Source organism: Anguilla anguilla, chromosome 6, assembly GCF_013347855.1.
Source record: "Anguilla anguilla isolate fAngAng1 chromosome 6, fAngAng1.pri, whole genome shotgun sequence".
Lineage (NCBI taxonomy): Eukaryota > Metazoa > Chordata > Actinopteri > Anguilliformes > Anguillidae > Anguilla > Anguilla anguilla.
Window position 1 is genome coordinate 59,172,649 of NC_049206.1, and position 17,941 is coordinate 59,190,589.

The window sequence follows — 17,941 nt, forward strand, 5'->3', positions numbered from 1 at the left end:
TCCAGGCCGCGATTAGCCCGCCAACTGAAAGGAAGCCACAGATACCTGCAGACACTGCGGCTCCTGAGGACCTGGGGTTAGGCGCCCCTGCTGCAGGGTATAACAGTGGCCCAGGGACTGCAGGTGAAAGTTAGCATTACGGCTAACGGGCGACACACTGTCCCTGCTTAAATGTCCCATGGGGCAGCAGTGTAGAATAACGGGTAAGGAGCTGGTCTTGCAGCCTAAAGGTCGCAGGTACAATTTCCAGGTTGGACACTGCCATTGTACCCTTGGTCAAGGTACTTAACCTGCACAGCTTCAGTATATATCTGCAGCTGTATAAATGGATGCTATTTAAATGCTATGTAAGTAGCTGTGCAAGTCGCTCTGGATAAGATTTACAGGATAAACACATATATGTTTAAATAAAGGGGGGGGGGGGGTGGAGGGGCTCACCTGAACACAGCTGCTCCACCTTGGTGTAGCTGAGGTGCAGAGAGTCGTTGACCCAAGCCAGCATGTCATGGCGACTCAGGTTCTCTATGGTCACAGATGTGGAGTACACGTTCACCGCCATCCCCCTGCAGCGGGACCGGAGAGAGAGCGTTACAGACGCGTCAGGAAACGCGCGGGTCACATGATACCTGACATCATTACAAACACGCGGGTCATGTGGTACCTGACATCATTACAAATGCGCGGGTCACATGGTACCTAACATGTACCTAACATCATTACAAACGCGTGGGTCACATGGTACCTGACATCATTACAAATGCACGGGTCACATGGTATCTAATATCATTACAAATGCGCGGGTCACATGGTACCTGACATCATTACAAATGCGCGGGTCACATGGTACCTGACATCATTACAAATGCGCAGGTCACATGGTACCTGACATCATTACAAATGCGCAGGTCACATGGTACCTGACATCATTACAAATGCGCGAGCTAAACACTGATAAATATGGACACATGGTGCTTATTAGCAAACAAAAAACCCATCATTAACAAAAAAAAAAGATAGAAATCCTGTCGTAAGAAGGCGAGAATGAGGCAGTCTGAGAAAAACTGAAAAATAAAAAACGACCCGCTGAACATGACAGCAAACATAGATCAGTTTCAGCATCATCGCGCGCTAAAATACTGTCGAAAAAGACATGAAACTACGAAGAGAAAAGAAACCTTCAAACGAGCAGACTGATGAGACAGCAGAATGCAGGTGACCAATTCGCGGGTGCACCGGCACGCTGTCGCCACCAGATGGCGATACAGAGGTGCGAAATTTCACTCCCGCGAGAAGTCCAGGCAGAATGCTTCAGATTCAACACCGTGGTGCAGAGATACGGATAAACTCCCGGCACAAAGAGGGGTGTGACCCTCACCTCCTCAGACAGAGACGGAAAGCTCCGGAAGACTGAGAGGGAAGGGGGTTACTGGCCAACTGACGGAAGCAGAGGCCCACATCTGAGCTCTTTTTTGCATCTGTAAATTATCAGTGAGGGGAAGAGAAGGTCCACTTCACGCTTCACGCTGAGCTGTGTGTGTGTGTGTGTGGACACACCTTAGGAGCACTGGTGTACTAGAGAAAGGTGAGGGTGGGGGAAGGCTGAGAGAGAGAGAAAGACAGAGATAGAGAGAGAGAGAGGGAGATGCACAGAGAGAGGGGGACAGAGGGAGGGAGAGAAGATGACAGAAAGTGAAAGAGAATGTGGAGAGAGAGAGGTTGACAGAAGAGGAAATGGGAGAGGGTGACAGAGATAAGAGGATAGGAGGGAGAGAGAGGGAAGGATTTGGAGGGAGAGAGAAACCGAGGGAGTGAAAAACAAAGATGGGAGAGGAAAGGAAAAGGATAAAAAAGTAAAAAGAGCGAGAGAGAGAATGCAGTGCTAAACAGAGGTTGCTGACTGCAGAGTTTTCACAATACCAGTGCGGGGGGGGGGGGGGGGTGGGGGGGGATAATAGCATCGCACTATTCACACACTGACCAGGTCAAAGATAAAGTCAGTCTAAAGAGAAGTCACAGCCACCAATCAAAATCATCCATCAAATGAGTGACAATCCACGCACCCAATCATAAATCAGCTGTCCCTGCTGAACCCCACCCACCTAGATTTTCTTTATAACATAACATAATGATGAGAACAGGCCATTCAGCCCAACAATGCTCACCATTTTCCTACCACTAAAGTGCCCGGTTTACCTGCGTACTATCTAACCACTGCACTGCACAGCCACTGCACATACATAGCCCCAGGCACCTAGAAACAGTAGCCACCAAGGCTGAGAGAGTTTATTCAGGTGATCGTTTTTCTCCACCTCCAGCTCTACCTCCAGCTCTGTATGTCCCGTCCTCACCCTTCACCAGCTCCTCACCAACGATGACAAACCGAAGATCAAAGGACACGTGTCCGCCATGCACCCGAAACCAGTCCTGCAATCGCCCCGTCCCGCGAACCCCACTTTTAATCTTTACCCCCCCCTTCCATCGGCGCAGCCGGGGGAACTTACGAAATTCATGAGGCTGTTAACGTGAAAATCACCAGGCTTCTCTTTAAACTGTCGTTTTTGTTCCCATTTTTCATTTTTCACCTGAATATTTATGACTCAAAAATAAGTCCTTCATTAAAGATTTAAGGACTCGATGGGGGGGAAAAAAAGAGACAAATCTCCACTTTAATCTGCACTCTGGACAGAAATGGAGGAAAAACCAAAAAAAAACAGGAAACTCAGCCAGCCGGCGTGTGCCTCCTCCCAGCAGCCCCCACTGCTGCATCATGCGAGACGTGGAAAGGCATTATGGGAGTTTTTGGCGCAGGAGAGGGGCGTGGCGGGAGGGGAAACACCGCGTGGCGGGGCGAGCCCATCAATCACAGCGGGACGGCGGAACCAGCAGTTTCGGAGTTAATCTCTCCCCGGGGGGCACTGGGGGGGGGAGGGGGACACGCAGGGCGAGGGGGGGAGCGGGAGAGGGGGGGACGCAGACTCAGCAGAATCTGTCCCCACTCTTTGCTGACACACGCACCCCCCCCACCCCCCCCCCGCACACAAAATCTCTCCCTGTCACTATCAGACCCAGATCCATTGGGATCAAATGCATGACTGCATTTATCAGTATCGACGATGCACTCACTCTCGCATACCAGCAGAATAATGTGGATTAAATTATGTGTGCGTGTGTGTGTGTGTGTCTGTATGTGTATGTGTGAGTGAGTGAGTGTGTGTGTGTGTGTGTGTGTGTGTGTGTGTGTCTGTATGTGTATGTGTGTGTGTGTGTGTGCAGGTGCAGGTGTTCTTGTGTGCATGTACCAGGGTTGAGGTTAATATAATATAATTTACTGAATTTAAATGGAATTGAATTTAATATAATTTCCATCAACAAATTCAAAAGTGTTTTTCTTTCTCAATGTGCAAATTGCACTTTAATGAAACTTTGAATTTCCTGAATTGATTTAATTGAAATGCCATTAACCCTAACCCTAGCGCACATACACACAACACACACACACCCGCACACACACACACACACACATTGGCGTTCTCATTTTGACGTCCGATTCATTAAACAGCTTGTGGGAGGGCTTGTACAGCATCTAGACGCCACCATCTCAGAGGTCACCATCAGGGGCAACAGTAGGAGCAACAGCAAACAGAGCTACTTCGCAGATTAGTCATCATTGTCTCTCTTCTCTTGTTATTCTCCATCTCTCTCCCCCACACTCCCTCCATCGCTTCCGTCTCTCTCTCCCCCTCACTCTCCCTCTCTCCCCCTCTTTTTCCCTGCGTGCTGGGTCTCGTATGTGAAATCAGCGTACTTCCTGTTTATCCCCGAGATGACCAAGCCCTCCTTCCTGTGGGCTTTCAGCTGTAACGGTAGATCCCATTATATCGTCCTAAAAAAAGGCGCGCGGGTCCTGTTCCCACTCCGACTGAGGCTGGCCTGCGCCCCTGCAGGGTCTCCTCTGCCATTGGTCCTCCCAGCGCCGTGGAAACAGCGAGGAAAATAGACCAGAGAATCACTGCATCACAAAAGCACTCACTCTGTCCTCAACCTGCAGACACAACCCACATCTTTCAAAAGGGGACCTGCCCTTGCAGGATGGCATCAATCAAATCTATGGCAACCGTTACTCCTCATATCTGTGTTAACTCCCCTTCTTTATGTCTATGGTAACTGTTGTTCCTCATATCTATGGTACCAGCTATTCCCCATCCCTGTTATTCTTCATATCTATGGTATCTTCCAAGCTTTATATCTATGGGAATTGGCCTTCCTCATATCTATGGTAACTTCTCTTCCTCATACCTATGATAATTCCTAATATCTATGGTGAAAGCCACCCCTTAAACGTATTGGTAACTTCCCTTCCCCAAATCTATCGTAACGTATGCTACTCATATCTATGGTAACATCCCTTCCTCAACTGCATGGTAACGTACGTTCCTCATATCTATGGAAATCGCTGTTCTCGTTCTCAACGCTCCGTTATCTAGGCCAGGCGAACCCTGAGGTGGTTTCTACAGAAGGTTCACCTCTGTGCGCGTGATACTCAGCAGTGTGTGTGTGAGTGTGTATGTGTGAGTGTGTGTGTGTGTGTGAGTGTGTGTGTGTGAGTCCTGTCAGTTCCTCGCCCTACGTGATCACATCTGACCCAGAGGGCTGCTCGTGTTTCACGCGAAAGCCACAGACGGGAAAAGTTCAACATCGAGTTCCATTCCTCACATCGCACAGTGCACTTGCATTTCAGTTCACAAGTTCAGAAAACTCAAAAAAGGTTTGAATTCAAATAAAATTTCAACACACCTATAACTGTTTGTGAAACCACATGCTATGTTTGGGATCTGTCATAATAACCGAAGTTACTGGTACTGAACAATTCTATCTGCAAGTCAAAGTTCAGTGCAGAATCGTTGATTGACTCCAGGTCATTATTGGCTCTCCCCATGAAAGTAAAGAATTACCACAGACAGTCACACATCACTGCCTCATATTGCCATGAGAGCAGTTGTTGGATAATTTAAATACAGTGAAACAATAACACAATAAAATAAGGTATAGAGAGATATAGTGATGACAGTGTTCATTACACTGGCTGCTTAATTGGGTGCAAATGGCTCTTATATAATCGCACTAATTGACGTACAGAGCAGCTTTTAGGTTTGTCCACATTTATGGAACGCAAGTTCTAAGCAATAATACATTACATCTTTCATAAACCCGCAAGCAGAGATCGCATAATAAACTGTCAGACGAGAAGACAACTGCTTAATACGCATGTACACATGTTCTTGCAATTATTCTTTAATTTGACAGCTAATTACGTAACCATTGCTAATTGCTAATTAGCTCCGCCCTCATGTACAGGCACGAGAACAGTGCCAAACCTCATCAGCGCACGACCATGTGCTGTTACATCATCCGCAGTGCAGCGGCTGCTCGTTAGGCTAACCCGTCACCTCCACGCCCACTGCCTCTCCATCTGTCTCTCCGCCCCGTCTACTGCACCAACACCACCTGCGTAACTACATACAACCACCTCGAAGAGATCCACTAGGCCTGAGGAGTCACATCCACTCCCCCTGCGGACCCACATCCACTCCCCCTGCAGACCCACATCCACTCCCCCTGTGGAACCACATCCACATCCGCTCCCTCCCCCCCGGGTGGAGTCACATCCACTCCCCCTGCGGACCCACATCCACTCCCCCTGCAGAACCACATCCACTCCCCCTGCAGACCCACATCCACTCCCCCTGTGGAACCACATCCACATCCGCTCCCTCCCCCCCCAGTGGAGTCACATCCACTCCCCCCGCGGACCCACATCCACTCCCCCTGCAGACCCACATCCACTCCCCCTGTGGAACCACATCCACATCCGCTCCCTCCCCCCGGTGGAGTCACATCCACTCCCCCTGCTGAGTCACATCCACTCCCCCGGCTGAGCCTGGCTCCTAACAAAGTTTCCTCCTTGCACAACATCGTCCTTTTATTGCGCAATATTGCACGTAACAGGAATGCCCCAAGCCTCCATGCGGTCCGGCCGTGTCCTGAATACAAAGCACCGCGCAGCCCCCCCCCTTCCCCCCCCCCCCAACCTTTCCGGGGTGGAACACCCCAGCTCACGGCATTCTCCGGCTCACCGGTGCCGGTGCTCGGCTCGGAATGAAACGGAGCCCCATTCGCCCACACAGAGGAGCTTCTGCACAGGAATGACCTGCGATCCAACCCCGCCACAACGGCTTTACACAGGAGCCCCTCAGCCCGGCACCTCTACGGTGGCTGTGAAGGGTCAATAATAATAACGAGTTTTAAAATGAACGGTCGGGGGGGGGGGGGGACTGAGCCTGAGTGGATGGCCCTCATGAAGGAGTGGGCTGTAATTGGCCGTTACACCCGATCACACACTCCAGCTGAAGCGCGCGGACGGGGGTGCGGCGGCTGCCTGTTACCACGGCGACGCGCTCCAGCCCCTCGCGCGCGCAACACCTGTTCGCTTCAGACCCGATTTACACCCCGAGAGAGAGAGAGAGGGGGCAGGACCCTCACCGAAACGGCCTTAAGGGTTTATGAGAATGTAACAACACACGAGGGGGGGGGGAAACGGGCCGTTCGGCACGTCAGGGATTAATTACATTTACATTTACCCCCCCCCCCCGACTCAGGTTCTACTACAACACACTCTCATGGGTTTCACCCCCACAAAACGTTACACAAATACACAAATATTCTCCATATTTTTTGTTGCCCCATATTTCCACAGCTCACAAAGTCCATATTTCATGCTTTCACAGGCAATAAAACCAGATTTACAGGCCCTTGGTAACATTAGCATTACATTATATTGTGTGTAAACATGCCTGACATAGGACCAGAGTGCATGAGGCCCCATTTCAGATATGCTTGCATATATGAGTGTGTTCATTGGCCCATTCTAGTGATATTTAATATTAAAGGTTTGGGGGGGGGGGGGGTGTTTGGGAAAATCTCCAATCTAATCAACCTGTGCACTTATTAAAACTCTCTGCTCCCTGTGGGTGAGAGAGAGTGCTGCTAGCAGTGAGTGCAAGCGCTAACGGCTAACACACTCCTACAGCACCCCAAACACACACTCTCCCTGTGGGTGAGAGAGAGAGAGAGAGAGAGAGAGAGAGAAAGAGAGAGTGCTGTTGGTCGTGTGCGTTAATGGCTAACATGCTCCAGCCATACTGAATGACCATTGGCCAGCCGGTGAAGACTGCACACGCAGCGGAACTCGGACCCGTCGCCACGGCGTCACAGACAAACACCGCCGCTGCATTATTAACCTCCTGCGACGGCCTCAGCCCGAAACCGCTCACGTTACCCAGCTCCCCTTTCACCCTGCCGCTGTCCCGGGCCGCGAGGGAGGTTTGGGTAATGCCCCCCCCCCCACCTCAGTGTGACAGCGTAGGAAACTGAAACCCCAGGTTCGAGCGCAAAACCTGTTCCCGTCGAGACCGTTATAGCACTATCACTGCATTTACAGCTGCGCTACTCAACTCCAGGTCCTACAGGCTGCAGTTATCTTCTCCAATCATGCGCTACACCACCAGATTCCAGCCAATCATTTTACCTCCCCCTGGTTCAGGAAGTAAAGCTCGTTAGTGGAATCTGGTGGTGTAGAGCAAGGTTGGAGCAAATACCTGGAGACACTGCGTCCTGCAGGACCTGGAGCTGAGTGGTGCTGGTTTGCAGCATCGGGAAGGGACTAAAGGACTGCAATACACAAGATGTACAACATGTGCAAGATGCAAAAAGCATAAACTTGACAGCCTGGAAAGTCTCTGCGTGTTTGGACGTGTCACTGCCGGGCAGAGGGGAAATTCCAGATAGGGTAGGGTTGCTCGATAGACAGTGTAAAGTACACAGCCAAGGCAAGTACAGGAACACCATCATAGGTTTCCTGGATCCAACATAAAAAACATGATCAACACAAGCCAGTGAGAAAGGACGGGCCAGGTCATGAGCAATAAGCAACACATGTCATCAGCCTCCAAAACGGATTTATACATTCTATGTTTTCGATAAGGGGTCCCCCACATCTCACAGTAACAGCTGGTGACCGTACACCACTAGGAGACTCACTGGCTCTCTGACATTTGAGGCAGAGCTGTCTCACTGCTTGGGCCTGTTTGCTTTAACCGGACTATTTATAAAGACGTGACCTGCACGACTACAGCTGAGCATGAAATTCGATTTCAGGCGCGTTACGATTAACGCCCCCCCACCCCCAGACCCGCCCCCTAGCTTGGGAATTTGTGAATAACCGTTTTGTTTTTTTTAAAAATAAAATAGTCCTGTGATGTCATAGGACTGAACTTTAACTGTCGTGGTTGTCACGGTGACGTGGAACCCCCGGCGCAGCCCTTGGAACAAGAAAGGGTTCCGCGGTCTCCATGGCGACCCCGGATCCCCTGACCCAGATCATCGACGGGCCACACAGCGCAGGTGCGGAGCCACAGCGAGGGGCCAGGTGCCACACAGGGACATCCAGTGGCATTAACCGGGGAAGGGTGACGTGGTCCGGGACAGCCAGTTAAAATCGAGGCCAGCCTATTTTTAGGGGTTTGTGGGGGCGTTGCGGGGGCGGGGTGCTGGAACGCACTGGAGCCCGTCCCCTCCCAGCTGCCCCCTCGAGAGAGAGGACGTGGGCGGGGCAACAGCTGAGCTCCAGACACCCCCACTGAGCCCCCCCCCCCCCCGAAATTTCCCAAACCTTTCCATAACCTCACTCTGACTGGACAGAACTCACTCCTTGCCCTTCACCCTGGCCTGGCCATTAGATCCTCCCTCTCGCCCACACCACTCCCCAAACAAACAGCTTTTTTGGAAACTAGTCAATATATCAATATATTGCACAACTGCATATATAAATATCAAAATGCCGCAGTAATTTGTATACATGCCCAAATATTGTGCAGTGTTGTCTTATCTTGATAATATATTTTATTGCTGTATACAGTGGTATATTCCATTTGCGTTCAGAGTGAACGTGAAAAGCCACTTTCAACCTTACATTCCATCCTTTATTCCACCCTTTTATTCTCCGCTCCATCCTTTCTGCAGTCCTGCTGGCAGGGGAGCAGAGGGGTGCTTCCTGACGCCTGATTGGTTTGCGGTCCGGAGAGGGACAGCTGATTGGCTACGGTCTGAAGAGGGACGGTAGCCTACTTTTCTCCCCAGGTAATCAATGCTGGCCTGGATTCGGCTCAGAAGCGCAGGCTGCACGTCTTCACGCAGGACGTCCCGACCGCATGCAGTCGGGCAGAAATCCCCGCTCTAAATCACCCTGTCTTCTGTCTTCTGACAGAGAATAACAGCGCTACGCTCCGCTATTTAAACTACTGGAATAACGGCTGTGCTGTACGCAACGTAGTGTAGCGACTCTTCGATTAATGTCCGGTCATTCAGCTTAAATGGGTTTGTTTATCTCAGGAATAACAGACTAAAACATCTTTATCCAACAGAGCCGAGCCCCAGTAAAGCTCTGTGAGTTTGTGAGTTTGTGCGATCTTATCTGCGCACACAGATCCACCTAAAACTAGGCCTTTAGCAAACACCCCTTTCCCAGTGCTACTTGCACAACATTATTTTACGTACAGTCATTTTATTGGATGTTTACTGACACAACACAGGTTAGGGAACTGTACAACAGCAGTGTCCCATCTGAGAGTCAAACCTGCAACCTCTAAGCTGCAAGTCCAGTTCCCTATGCATTATGGTACGGTGCAGTCCTCCAGCAGGTGGTTCACAACCCAATTTGCCCTGTAGTTTATAGAAGCAGTTTTTTATTCTGTATTTTTGTGAAAACATTAATATTAGTGTATTTTTTGCCCATCACCAGGGAGAGAGCACTCATTAAACACAACAGAGGCCTAACAGTCCACCCAGTTCAAACATATTTCCATGGAAACAGGAAACAATGGGATCAAAGAGTTCTCATGTCATCAAGGAGGGTAGGGATGATGACACTCTGACATGGAGGTGACCAACGGAATGGAACAACCATCCCCTCCCCGACACTCTCTCTCACTCACACGCATGCATGCGCACACACACACAATCACACACACACACAAGCATTCAAACCTACCTGCAGAACATTCCTTAATCCCTTTAACTCCCTATGACCCAAAACATCACACTGCAGCACCTGGGATTCAAACCAGCAACCCCCCTTGTTCACACATTTGAACAGTAAACCGATATCACCATTCAGACTGGTGTTTGGCGCTTGTAACGTGGTACTGTTAAAATGCAGGCTTATCAATTCCAGGCATCGCTGCAGTTCAGAAGCACATCCGTCACACACCTGCGGCAACCAGGAGCAACACCCTAACGGAAGCGTGACCTTTTGCCAGTTTGTCACCATGGAAACCACACACCAAGCATTCCTTCCTGGTTGGACCGAAGAGTTCTCGGTCAAAGTTTAACTTTCCGTGCACAAGGGGCTCACGTAAAAAAAAAACACACTTTAGTGTTTGTGGAGAACCGTATTATTAAATCAGAAAGTTTTTAAAGAGCCAACAGCAGCAGAGAGAGGGTACAGCACACAGGAGTGACCTGCCGGTGAGGTGTTTGCCACAGACCACAGGTGCGCCCGCGGGCACTGAAAGAGTGGGCAGGTGTGCGTGAATATGAGAGAGCGCACAAACAGGCAGGTTAGAAACCACTGACCACTGACCGCAGGTGCATTATCACAGCCACGCCATCCAATCTGGCGTCCCGAAGATCGTCACCTGACCTTCACCACAGCCAATCGACAGTCCAAAATCTGTTTCTGCAACACCTGTGTGTGCCAGCTGAGATTTGCCAGGATGATAGATCTCCTAGAACAGGGTTGGGCAGCCCTGCCCTAGCTGTTGAATGAGGTGTGCTTTGTTAGGTTTGGAATGAAAATCTGCAGGATGGTAGATCTACAGGAACAGGAAACAGTTCACCACGGCCGTGATGTAACCAATTGCATATGTACTAAAGGACAGAGACACTGCCACAGCATCACAGGCAGAGCAGCAGACCCCCTGCCACCCGCCCCCCCCCCCCCCCCCCCCCGCAGACCCCCCTGCTCAAGAAATCAAGAAATCAAGTTGAGTGATAAAAACTCCAGCAGAAAATGAATGAAATATTTAAACATACACAGCCATCTCATGAAAACCATCACCACCAACACGACATCCTGTTGAATCGTAAAAAAAAAAAAATGAAACCAAAGTGAAATATATTCCCAAACAACCAATTAAAATATTATCCACCAAGAAAACTAGCTCATTAAATCACGAAAACAGCCTGCAACTCCAATGCAGGCCTGATCATGAATATTCATGACTGTCTCTTATCCACCAATCAGAATGATCAGAAGGCAAAATAGCACGTGGGAAACAGCAGGACAACAAACCGAGTCTTGAGGCAACAGCGTGCCTTCCAGGCTGATGCGTCTCCAGGGAAACCTACCTTTGCACAGAGCCCCCTGTAGTGATTTGTAAAAACGCTTGCTTCCTGCAGGTACACAGGGATCAGATTCCTAAACAAAACAATGGAGAAAAAACGGTAATTATTCCAGGCTGAATTTGCACGCAGCTATAAAAAACATATCAATCAATCAATCAATCAATCAATCAAATCAATACATAAAAGCTATTCAACTTGGTCCTCGTTGTGCGTTACAGGCGAGTAATTTCATTAATTTAAATGTACGGATAAAGCTATCTTTTCTCTGTTCTCCAAATATTACCGCGTTCAGAAAGCCAAACAGGACATCTGTTCTGAAAGCGACCGCTCTAATTTGAAACATTAAATGATAAGATGGCCAATCTACCATTGCAAACACAGGCAAAGGGGAAACGAATTACATTAAACCACCGCAGGCCAGCAATGATCTGCTGAAACTGATTACACACAATCTGAGAAGGAAAACATTTACTCCTCTGAAACGAGCTTTTTTTAACCCACAATACGCCCAAAACAGAAAGTAAAAAACGGTTAAAAAAAATGTACGGTTTCTATTCAGTCGTCCACACAGTCAGGGCGTTTAATTTCTCCTCCACGCGGACACATCGGAGCCGCGCAGATACTCGCTCGTGACATGACAAGCAACAGATAAGCCGCTCTCCTCCAGCCCTTCCCTGTCTGATAGCAGCGACAGCGACATAACCTTGGATCCGTGGGCGCGGTTAGCTTGCAGTTGCGCCGGGGGATTTTACGCTCGTAGCCTTGGAATCGCATGCTTCGCGACCCCAGCTCCCCCGGCGCGGATTACGGGAAAAAACAAAAGCATGCCGTCTAACGCACACAGGACAGTAAACCGCACGTTTTACGAGCGAGGGACGGGAGGCCATTCACGTGCCACGGGAGAATCCTCTCCGCGCGTGATCAAGCATTCACGGGCCAGCTGTCACCCCGTGGGCAGCACACCTTGACAGGTAAACAGCACGCCATGACCCGTGGATACGGCGGCTCCGTCGGTATGACAAAAACTGCGGTTTGGGTGACGTCAGCAGCCAGTCGGCGACAACAGAAAATGTGCAAGTTTATGAAACCTGAAAGCCTATGCCCATTGATTCATCACTATACGCGTGAATTTATCTATCAATTTATTTTTACTTTGTATGCCCATTTGTTGTCTTCAAAACTGAAGCGCAGGTCACGTAAACATGCCTCATAGCAGCCAAAATGACCTCACGGGAGAGGTGTCTAAAACTCACCGATTTGCATTGATTACCTCAGATTTAAATTTTATCCAACGTTCACTTATGGAGATTCGGCAAGTCACACCTGCATTCCTGAGCTGTCTGGCAGAAGCGTCTGCGACATCCACCGCAGACTGATTAAAAATGATAATTACGGTGGGGGTTCTGGGACAGGATCCTGCTCGCGCGCGGCAGGGCGCGCCATTCCGAGCAGGAGGAAGAGCCGCCGACAAAACAATCAGGCGTCTCAAGGCCCGCGTGCGCGTTTGGGGGGGCGTTGGGACTTCTGAAGAATGTCAAGAATGATCCTGTTTAACCCACTGTCCAACCTCTGAATATTTAGTCTAATCCTTCTTAATTTATGGAATTATAAATATCACTTTGACCAGGCACCCACAATGAAACTATCGCTGTAATAAAAAAAGTGTTAAAACAACCATAATGTAGTTTAATGGAGTCCAGAGGTTATTCTATCAGAGGTGAAAGCACCCAAGAAGAGTTCATTTTACATTATATTGTTCAGTGGAACATGAGCTTCACGAATTACTGCTGCATACAGTCTTCTTTTAGCACACCATAAGGCAGCTTTAGCCTTTTAAAAGACTTTTTGAGAGACCTTCTTTCTGCACACCCTTTTATCAAGACCACAAAGACTGTCTCCCACACTTTGATCTGAAAACAGAAGTCTGGGGTCCAGATTCCAATGTGGTGACAGCTACAGCTCCTGCTTTTCATATATAAAGAGTTCCTGCTTTTCATATAGAGAGTTCCTGCTTTTCATACAGAGAGCTCCATTGAAAGGGCCAGAGTGTAAGCAACCTTTTTAAAGAGGTGATCTCACCTCGGGTCCAAAGGCCACTGGAACACAGGAGGGCAAACTACACTTTTTACTCCACTGTGTCAGCAAAACGTCAAACGCTAACTGTACATTAGCCTATAACACGGACACGTGCCGTCATTTTTTATATAACCAATTATCCCTGTGTCTCCCATTTGCAAATAAATAAAACAAACTATGCCTTTTCACTATATGATTAAAGATTCTTCTATATTAAGAGCAGATTATAAGGAAACATAAGTTCATTTGGGTAACAATTTTCAGACCAGCAAATATATGATATACGCAACATGGTTAAAGCACTAAATGTTACAGAAGCTACGTCAACCTAGAACCACATTACAAACGGCGGATACAAGCAGAGAAACGTCTAATATCGTATACCATCCAATACCAAATATCACAACTAACCAACCAATGACCTACACAGTCAATTCAGTTTGTGGTTGAGGATTAACTCTCCACTTGTCCTTGGAGAACGTCGACAGTCTGAACCACATTCAAACACTGACCGTGACGTTGGGGGTTAAGCCCAATAATGACTGACACAGCCAATTAAGAGACTCAGCGGTGAAGGAGCACAGCCCCAATTGCCCTTGGACGAGGTTGACAGTCTGACTCTGAACCACATTCAAACTCTGACTGTGACATCAAGGGTTAAACCCTTGCACTGTACCAAGATAGCCACAGCGTCGTAAATACCGAATCACAGCCTTGATGTACCCTCAACTCACACAAGATTCAAGACAATATGAATCGATTTTTTGCGCATTATATCGATTGGATCAGATCATTGCCCTTTGAAACAATACATCAATCCGGATCTATGAACCACACCTGGAGGTCAATTAGGGATCTCAGGCAAGGTTTGAATATTAACCAATCAGAGGCCACTTCTCCTCCTTGACCGAGTCGGCCTCAGAAAGAACATGAGGCCCTGTGGCTCACAAGGGAAGGGTTCTCAGCACATCCGTTTAGCCTGAAGAACAGCATATGCTCTACAGGGACAATCAGGCCTCTGGGAGGGGGGGGGGGGGTGGGTGCGTGGGGGTGTGATTATAGGGGGCCGGCCGCAGGAACACAGAGCCCCCATTGTGCGCGCGCGATGAAAAGCCTCGCTGTGATGCTACGGGAACGGGGCGGGGGGGGGGTGGGTGCGGGGGGGGGGGAGTTGGGGGGGGCGGGCGGCGAGCCCCGCGAACACGCCGGCGGAGCGATTACCCGCCAACGCTGCGGGACGAGCCGCGGCGCCCCGGGCCCGACGCAGAGCTCCGAACAGAGTCACGACCGAAAAAATACAAAAAACAAGGAGAGGCGCCGCCGCCAATGAACAGGTTCCCCCCCGAAACAAAACGAGCGATTCCCACAGCCGAGTTACACGCCATTACATCACAGTCCCTGCACTGGCGCTCTCATCCGGAGCGGCGAGCGGCAGTGCAGAGCTCCAGCGCTCCCTCTCAGGAACGCGAGCGCGCGCCCGACGCTCCGACCGGCGCTTGTGCCGAACATCGACGGCGTAATTAAGAAGCCCGCTCTGCGTGAAAAGCAGGGCTTTGTGCTGCCGTGTTATTTCCACTGCGTGAGCCCTTTCACCACGGCTGTCCCGCCCGCCCCCCCCCCCCGCACCCCGCCCCCCCCCCGGCCCGCCGCAAAAAACAAGCTCAGCCCAGCCCAGCCCAGCCCAGCCCAGCCCAGCCCAGCCCAGCCCAGCTCAGCCCAGCCCAGCCCAGCCCAGCCGGGGCCGAGCAGGCGGTGACGTAATAAACACTGCGGCCTGTTTGTCTAAAAAAAAAAAAAAAAACAACAATCGTCACGGATGGCCAGGAATGTGCCCGGTGGGAGCTGGCAGCCCCGCGCCACGCTGGCGGTTGGCACCGGCGATAAGAGGGCCGGGCGGCAGGACCTAATCCCCCGCTTCCCCCGGTGCGGGAGAAAGCCGCGGCGCGGGCTCATAATCCCGGGCTGGCGCTGTCACGTGCGGGCTCTCCGCATTGCGCAACACGCATTCCACGCGTCGCCAGTAGAACCTTCTGGAACCCGGGGTTTGGACCCCAACTCGGTGTGCGGTAAAGAAAAGCAAAGAAAGGATATAATTAGAATATACGCATGGACGCAGACACGCATACACATGCAGTTCACTGCTGAGGAGCGCTGTGACGTGTTAGTTAAACTGTGGCCTTCCTGGGGGGTCTGAGGGTTTACACACCAGCACGGTTCTAAAACAACACGGCCTTCCAAACGACGGCCCGCAGACGTCGACCCCGTGACCCCCGCCAGACAGGCGCATGGTAAGTTACAGCAGCGGGACAGTAGAGCGGGAACAGAGATCTGCCCACCCCACCCTCGCTGATAAGCGTTTCAGCCTGTCAGCAAAAAGGCGGCCGGTTTATAGCATGGTACACAAGGCTGGTGTTTGTGTGTGTGTGTGTGTGTGTGTGTGTGTGTGTGAGCGTGAGTGTGTGTGTGCATGTGTGTGCGTGTGTGTGTGTGTGTGTATGTGCGTGTGTATATGTGTGTGTGTGAACGTGAGTGTGTGTATATGTGTGTGTGTGAGCGTGAGTGTGTGTGTGCAGCCTCACTGTGAATGTCATACCTAGTGGATGGTACCATTGTTACTTACATACAAGATACCCATGAGTGAGAGTTGCAATGCCTCAGCATCATTCAGTACATTTCACAGTGATATATACATATTTTTAAAAGCACCGCAATATTTGAAACCAGCAATAAACAGAATTTTGCCAATATATGTGGGAAAATTTGCAATATGTTGATAATATATTTATATATTTCAGTATGCTGTTGTACATTCCATTCCTGTAAGAGGGGGATTCCATTCCTGTAAGAGGGGGATTTCCGCCTCAGACCCCACCTCACCCCTCCTCTCTCTCATCCCGTTCGTTTTTGCCGGTCGTCTCGTTCTGAAGCTTCCCGTATGGGTCCCCGCGTCTGTCTAAACACGCCGTTTGCCAAAGTCAACCCAGAAGCCCATGGCCGCCTGTAGAGAGTGTGTGGAGACACATTAATCACGCCCATCTGCTGGGGAACCGACTGAGAGAAGATTCCTGTAGAGGGCAGGGGGGTGGGGCTTAGAGAAGATTCCGGACTGTAGAGGGCAGGGGGTGGGGCTTAGAGAAGATTCCGGTCTGTAGAGGGCAGGGGGTGGGGCTTAGAGAAGATTCCGGACTGTAGAGGGCAGGGGGGTGGGGCTTAGAGAAGATTCCGGTCTGTAGAGGGCAGGGGGTGGGGCTTAGAGAAGATTCCGGTCTCTAGAGGGCAGGGGGTGGGGCTTAGAGAAGATTCCGGTCTTTAGAGGGCAGGGGGGTGGGGCTTAGAGAAGATTCCGGACTGTAGAGGGCAGGGGGTGGGGCTTAGAGAAGATTCCGGTCTGTAGAGGGCAGGGAGTGGGGCTTAGAGAAGATTCTGGTCTGTAGAGGGCAGGGGGGTGGGGCTTAGAGAAGATTCCGGACTGTAGAGGGCAGGGGGGTGGGGCTTAGAGCAGATTCCGGTCTGTAGAGGGCAGGGGGGTGGGGCTTAGAGAAGATTCCGGACTGTATATCACATGTCACACAGGTCACATGACCTCCCGATGTTCTCCTTTAATCACTGCTAGCAGGTCACATGACTCCTCTCAGTTCCACCCCTGTCATTACTAACAGGTCACATGACCTCTCTCAGCTCAGTGCTGATTCGTAGATCAACACTGAGAGGAATCTTCTGGTTTTTTGGCACCAACCCCAGTAACAGGTTCTCGCTGAGATGCAATCCGTCCCCAACACCTGTCCTGCAGGGGAGACTTGGGGCCCCTCCTACCTCTACACACCCTGAGCTGGCCAGTGGAGGATAGCCACCACCCCCCCCCCAATGAGCCCGGTTCCCCTAACGAGGTTTCCTCCCGGTTATTCCACCTGAGGGACTTTCTTTCTGGCACTGAGGTCCTCCGGGGTTTGGACGGGGCTGTGCTGCTAAGTGTACCGTGACAAATCTGCCGGGAAACGCACAACATAAAACAACTTGGCCCTGACGTGAGTTCATCTCCAGTCTCTCTCCCACAACGGCCATATTGGATTTAAGGATTTAAATTACAAAAGCAATTAAAAAAAAAAAAAAGTTCAGGGCCTCAAACTCAATGCAAAAGCCCTATGGAATCCATGCATCACACACATACTAACAATAATAATAATAATAATCATGGCTCGCATTTATATAGCGCTTTTCTCACACTCAAAGCCCTTTACAATGACTAGAGGGAAGCTCTCTTCAGCCACCAACGGATGTGCAGCACCCACCTGGGTGATGCACGGCGGCCATTTTGAGCCAGAACGCTCACCACACATCAGCGGAGGTGCAGAGGGAGAGAACTATTTTAGCCAGCTACACTGGAGGATGATTAGGAGGCAGGTTG

General features: G+C 50.2%; 1 protein-coding gene across 4 annotated transcripts in view; it reads right to left on the reverse strand.

Moving 5' to 3' along the window:
* Window positions 1-17,941, reverse strand: part of mapre3b (microtubule-associated protein, RP/EB family, member 3b) — a 28,957-nt gene that overhangs the window by 5,325 nt on the left and 5,691 nt on the right. For 3 of the 4 annotated variants that reach the window (XM_035424277.1, XM_035424274.1, XM_035424278.1), the window contains exons 2-3: window positions 11,464-11,533; window positions 439-563 (exon numbers count right to left, since the gene is read on the reverse strand). In XM_035424277.1, the coding sequence (XP_035280168.1) occupies window positions 439-559 (121 nt within the window). In that variant the 5' untranslated portion in view covers window positions 560-563; window positions 11,464-11,533. Of the gene's footprint in view, window positions 1-438; window positions 564-11,463; window positions 11,534-12,006; window positions 12,026-17,941 lie in introns of those variants that run through there. The other variant, XM_035424275.1, reaches the window with a different exon arrangement.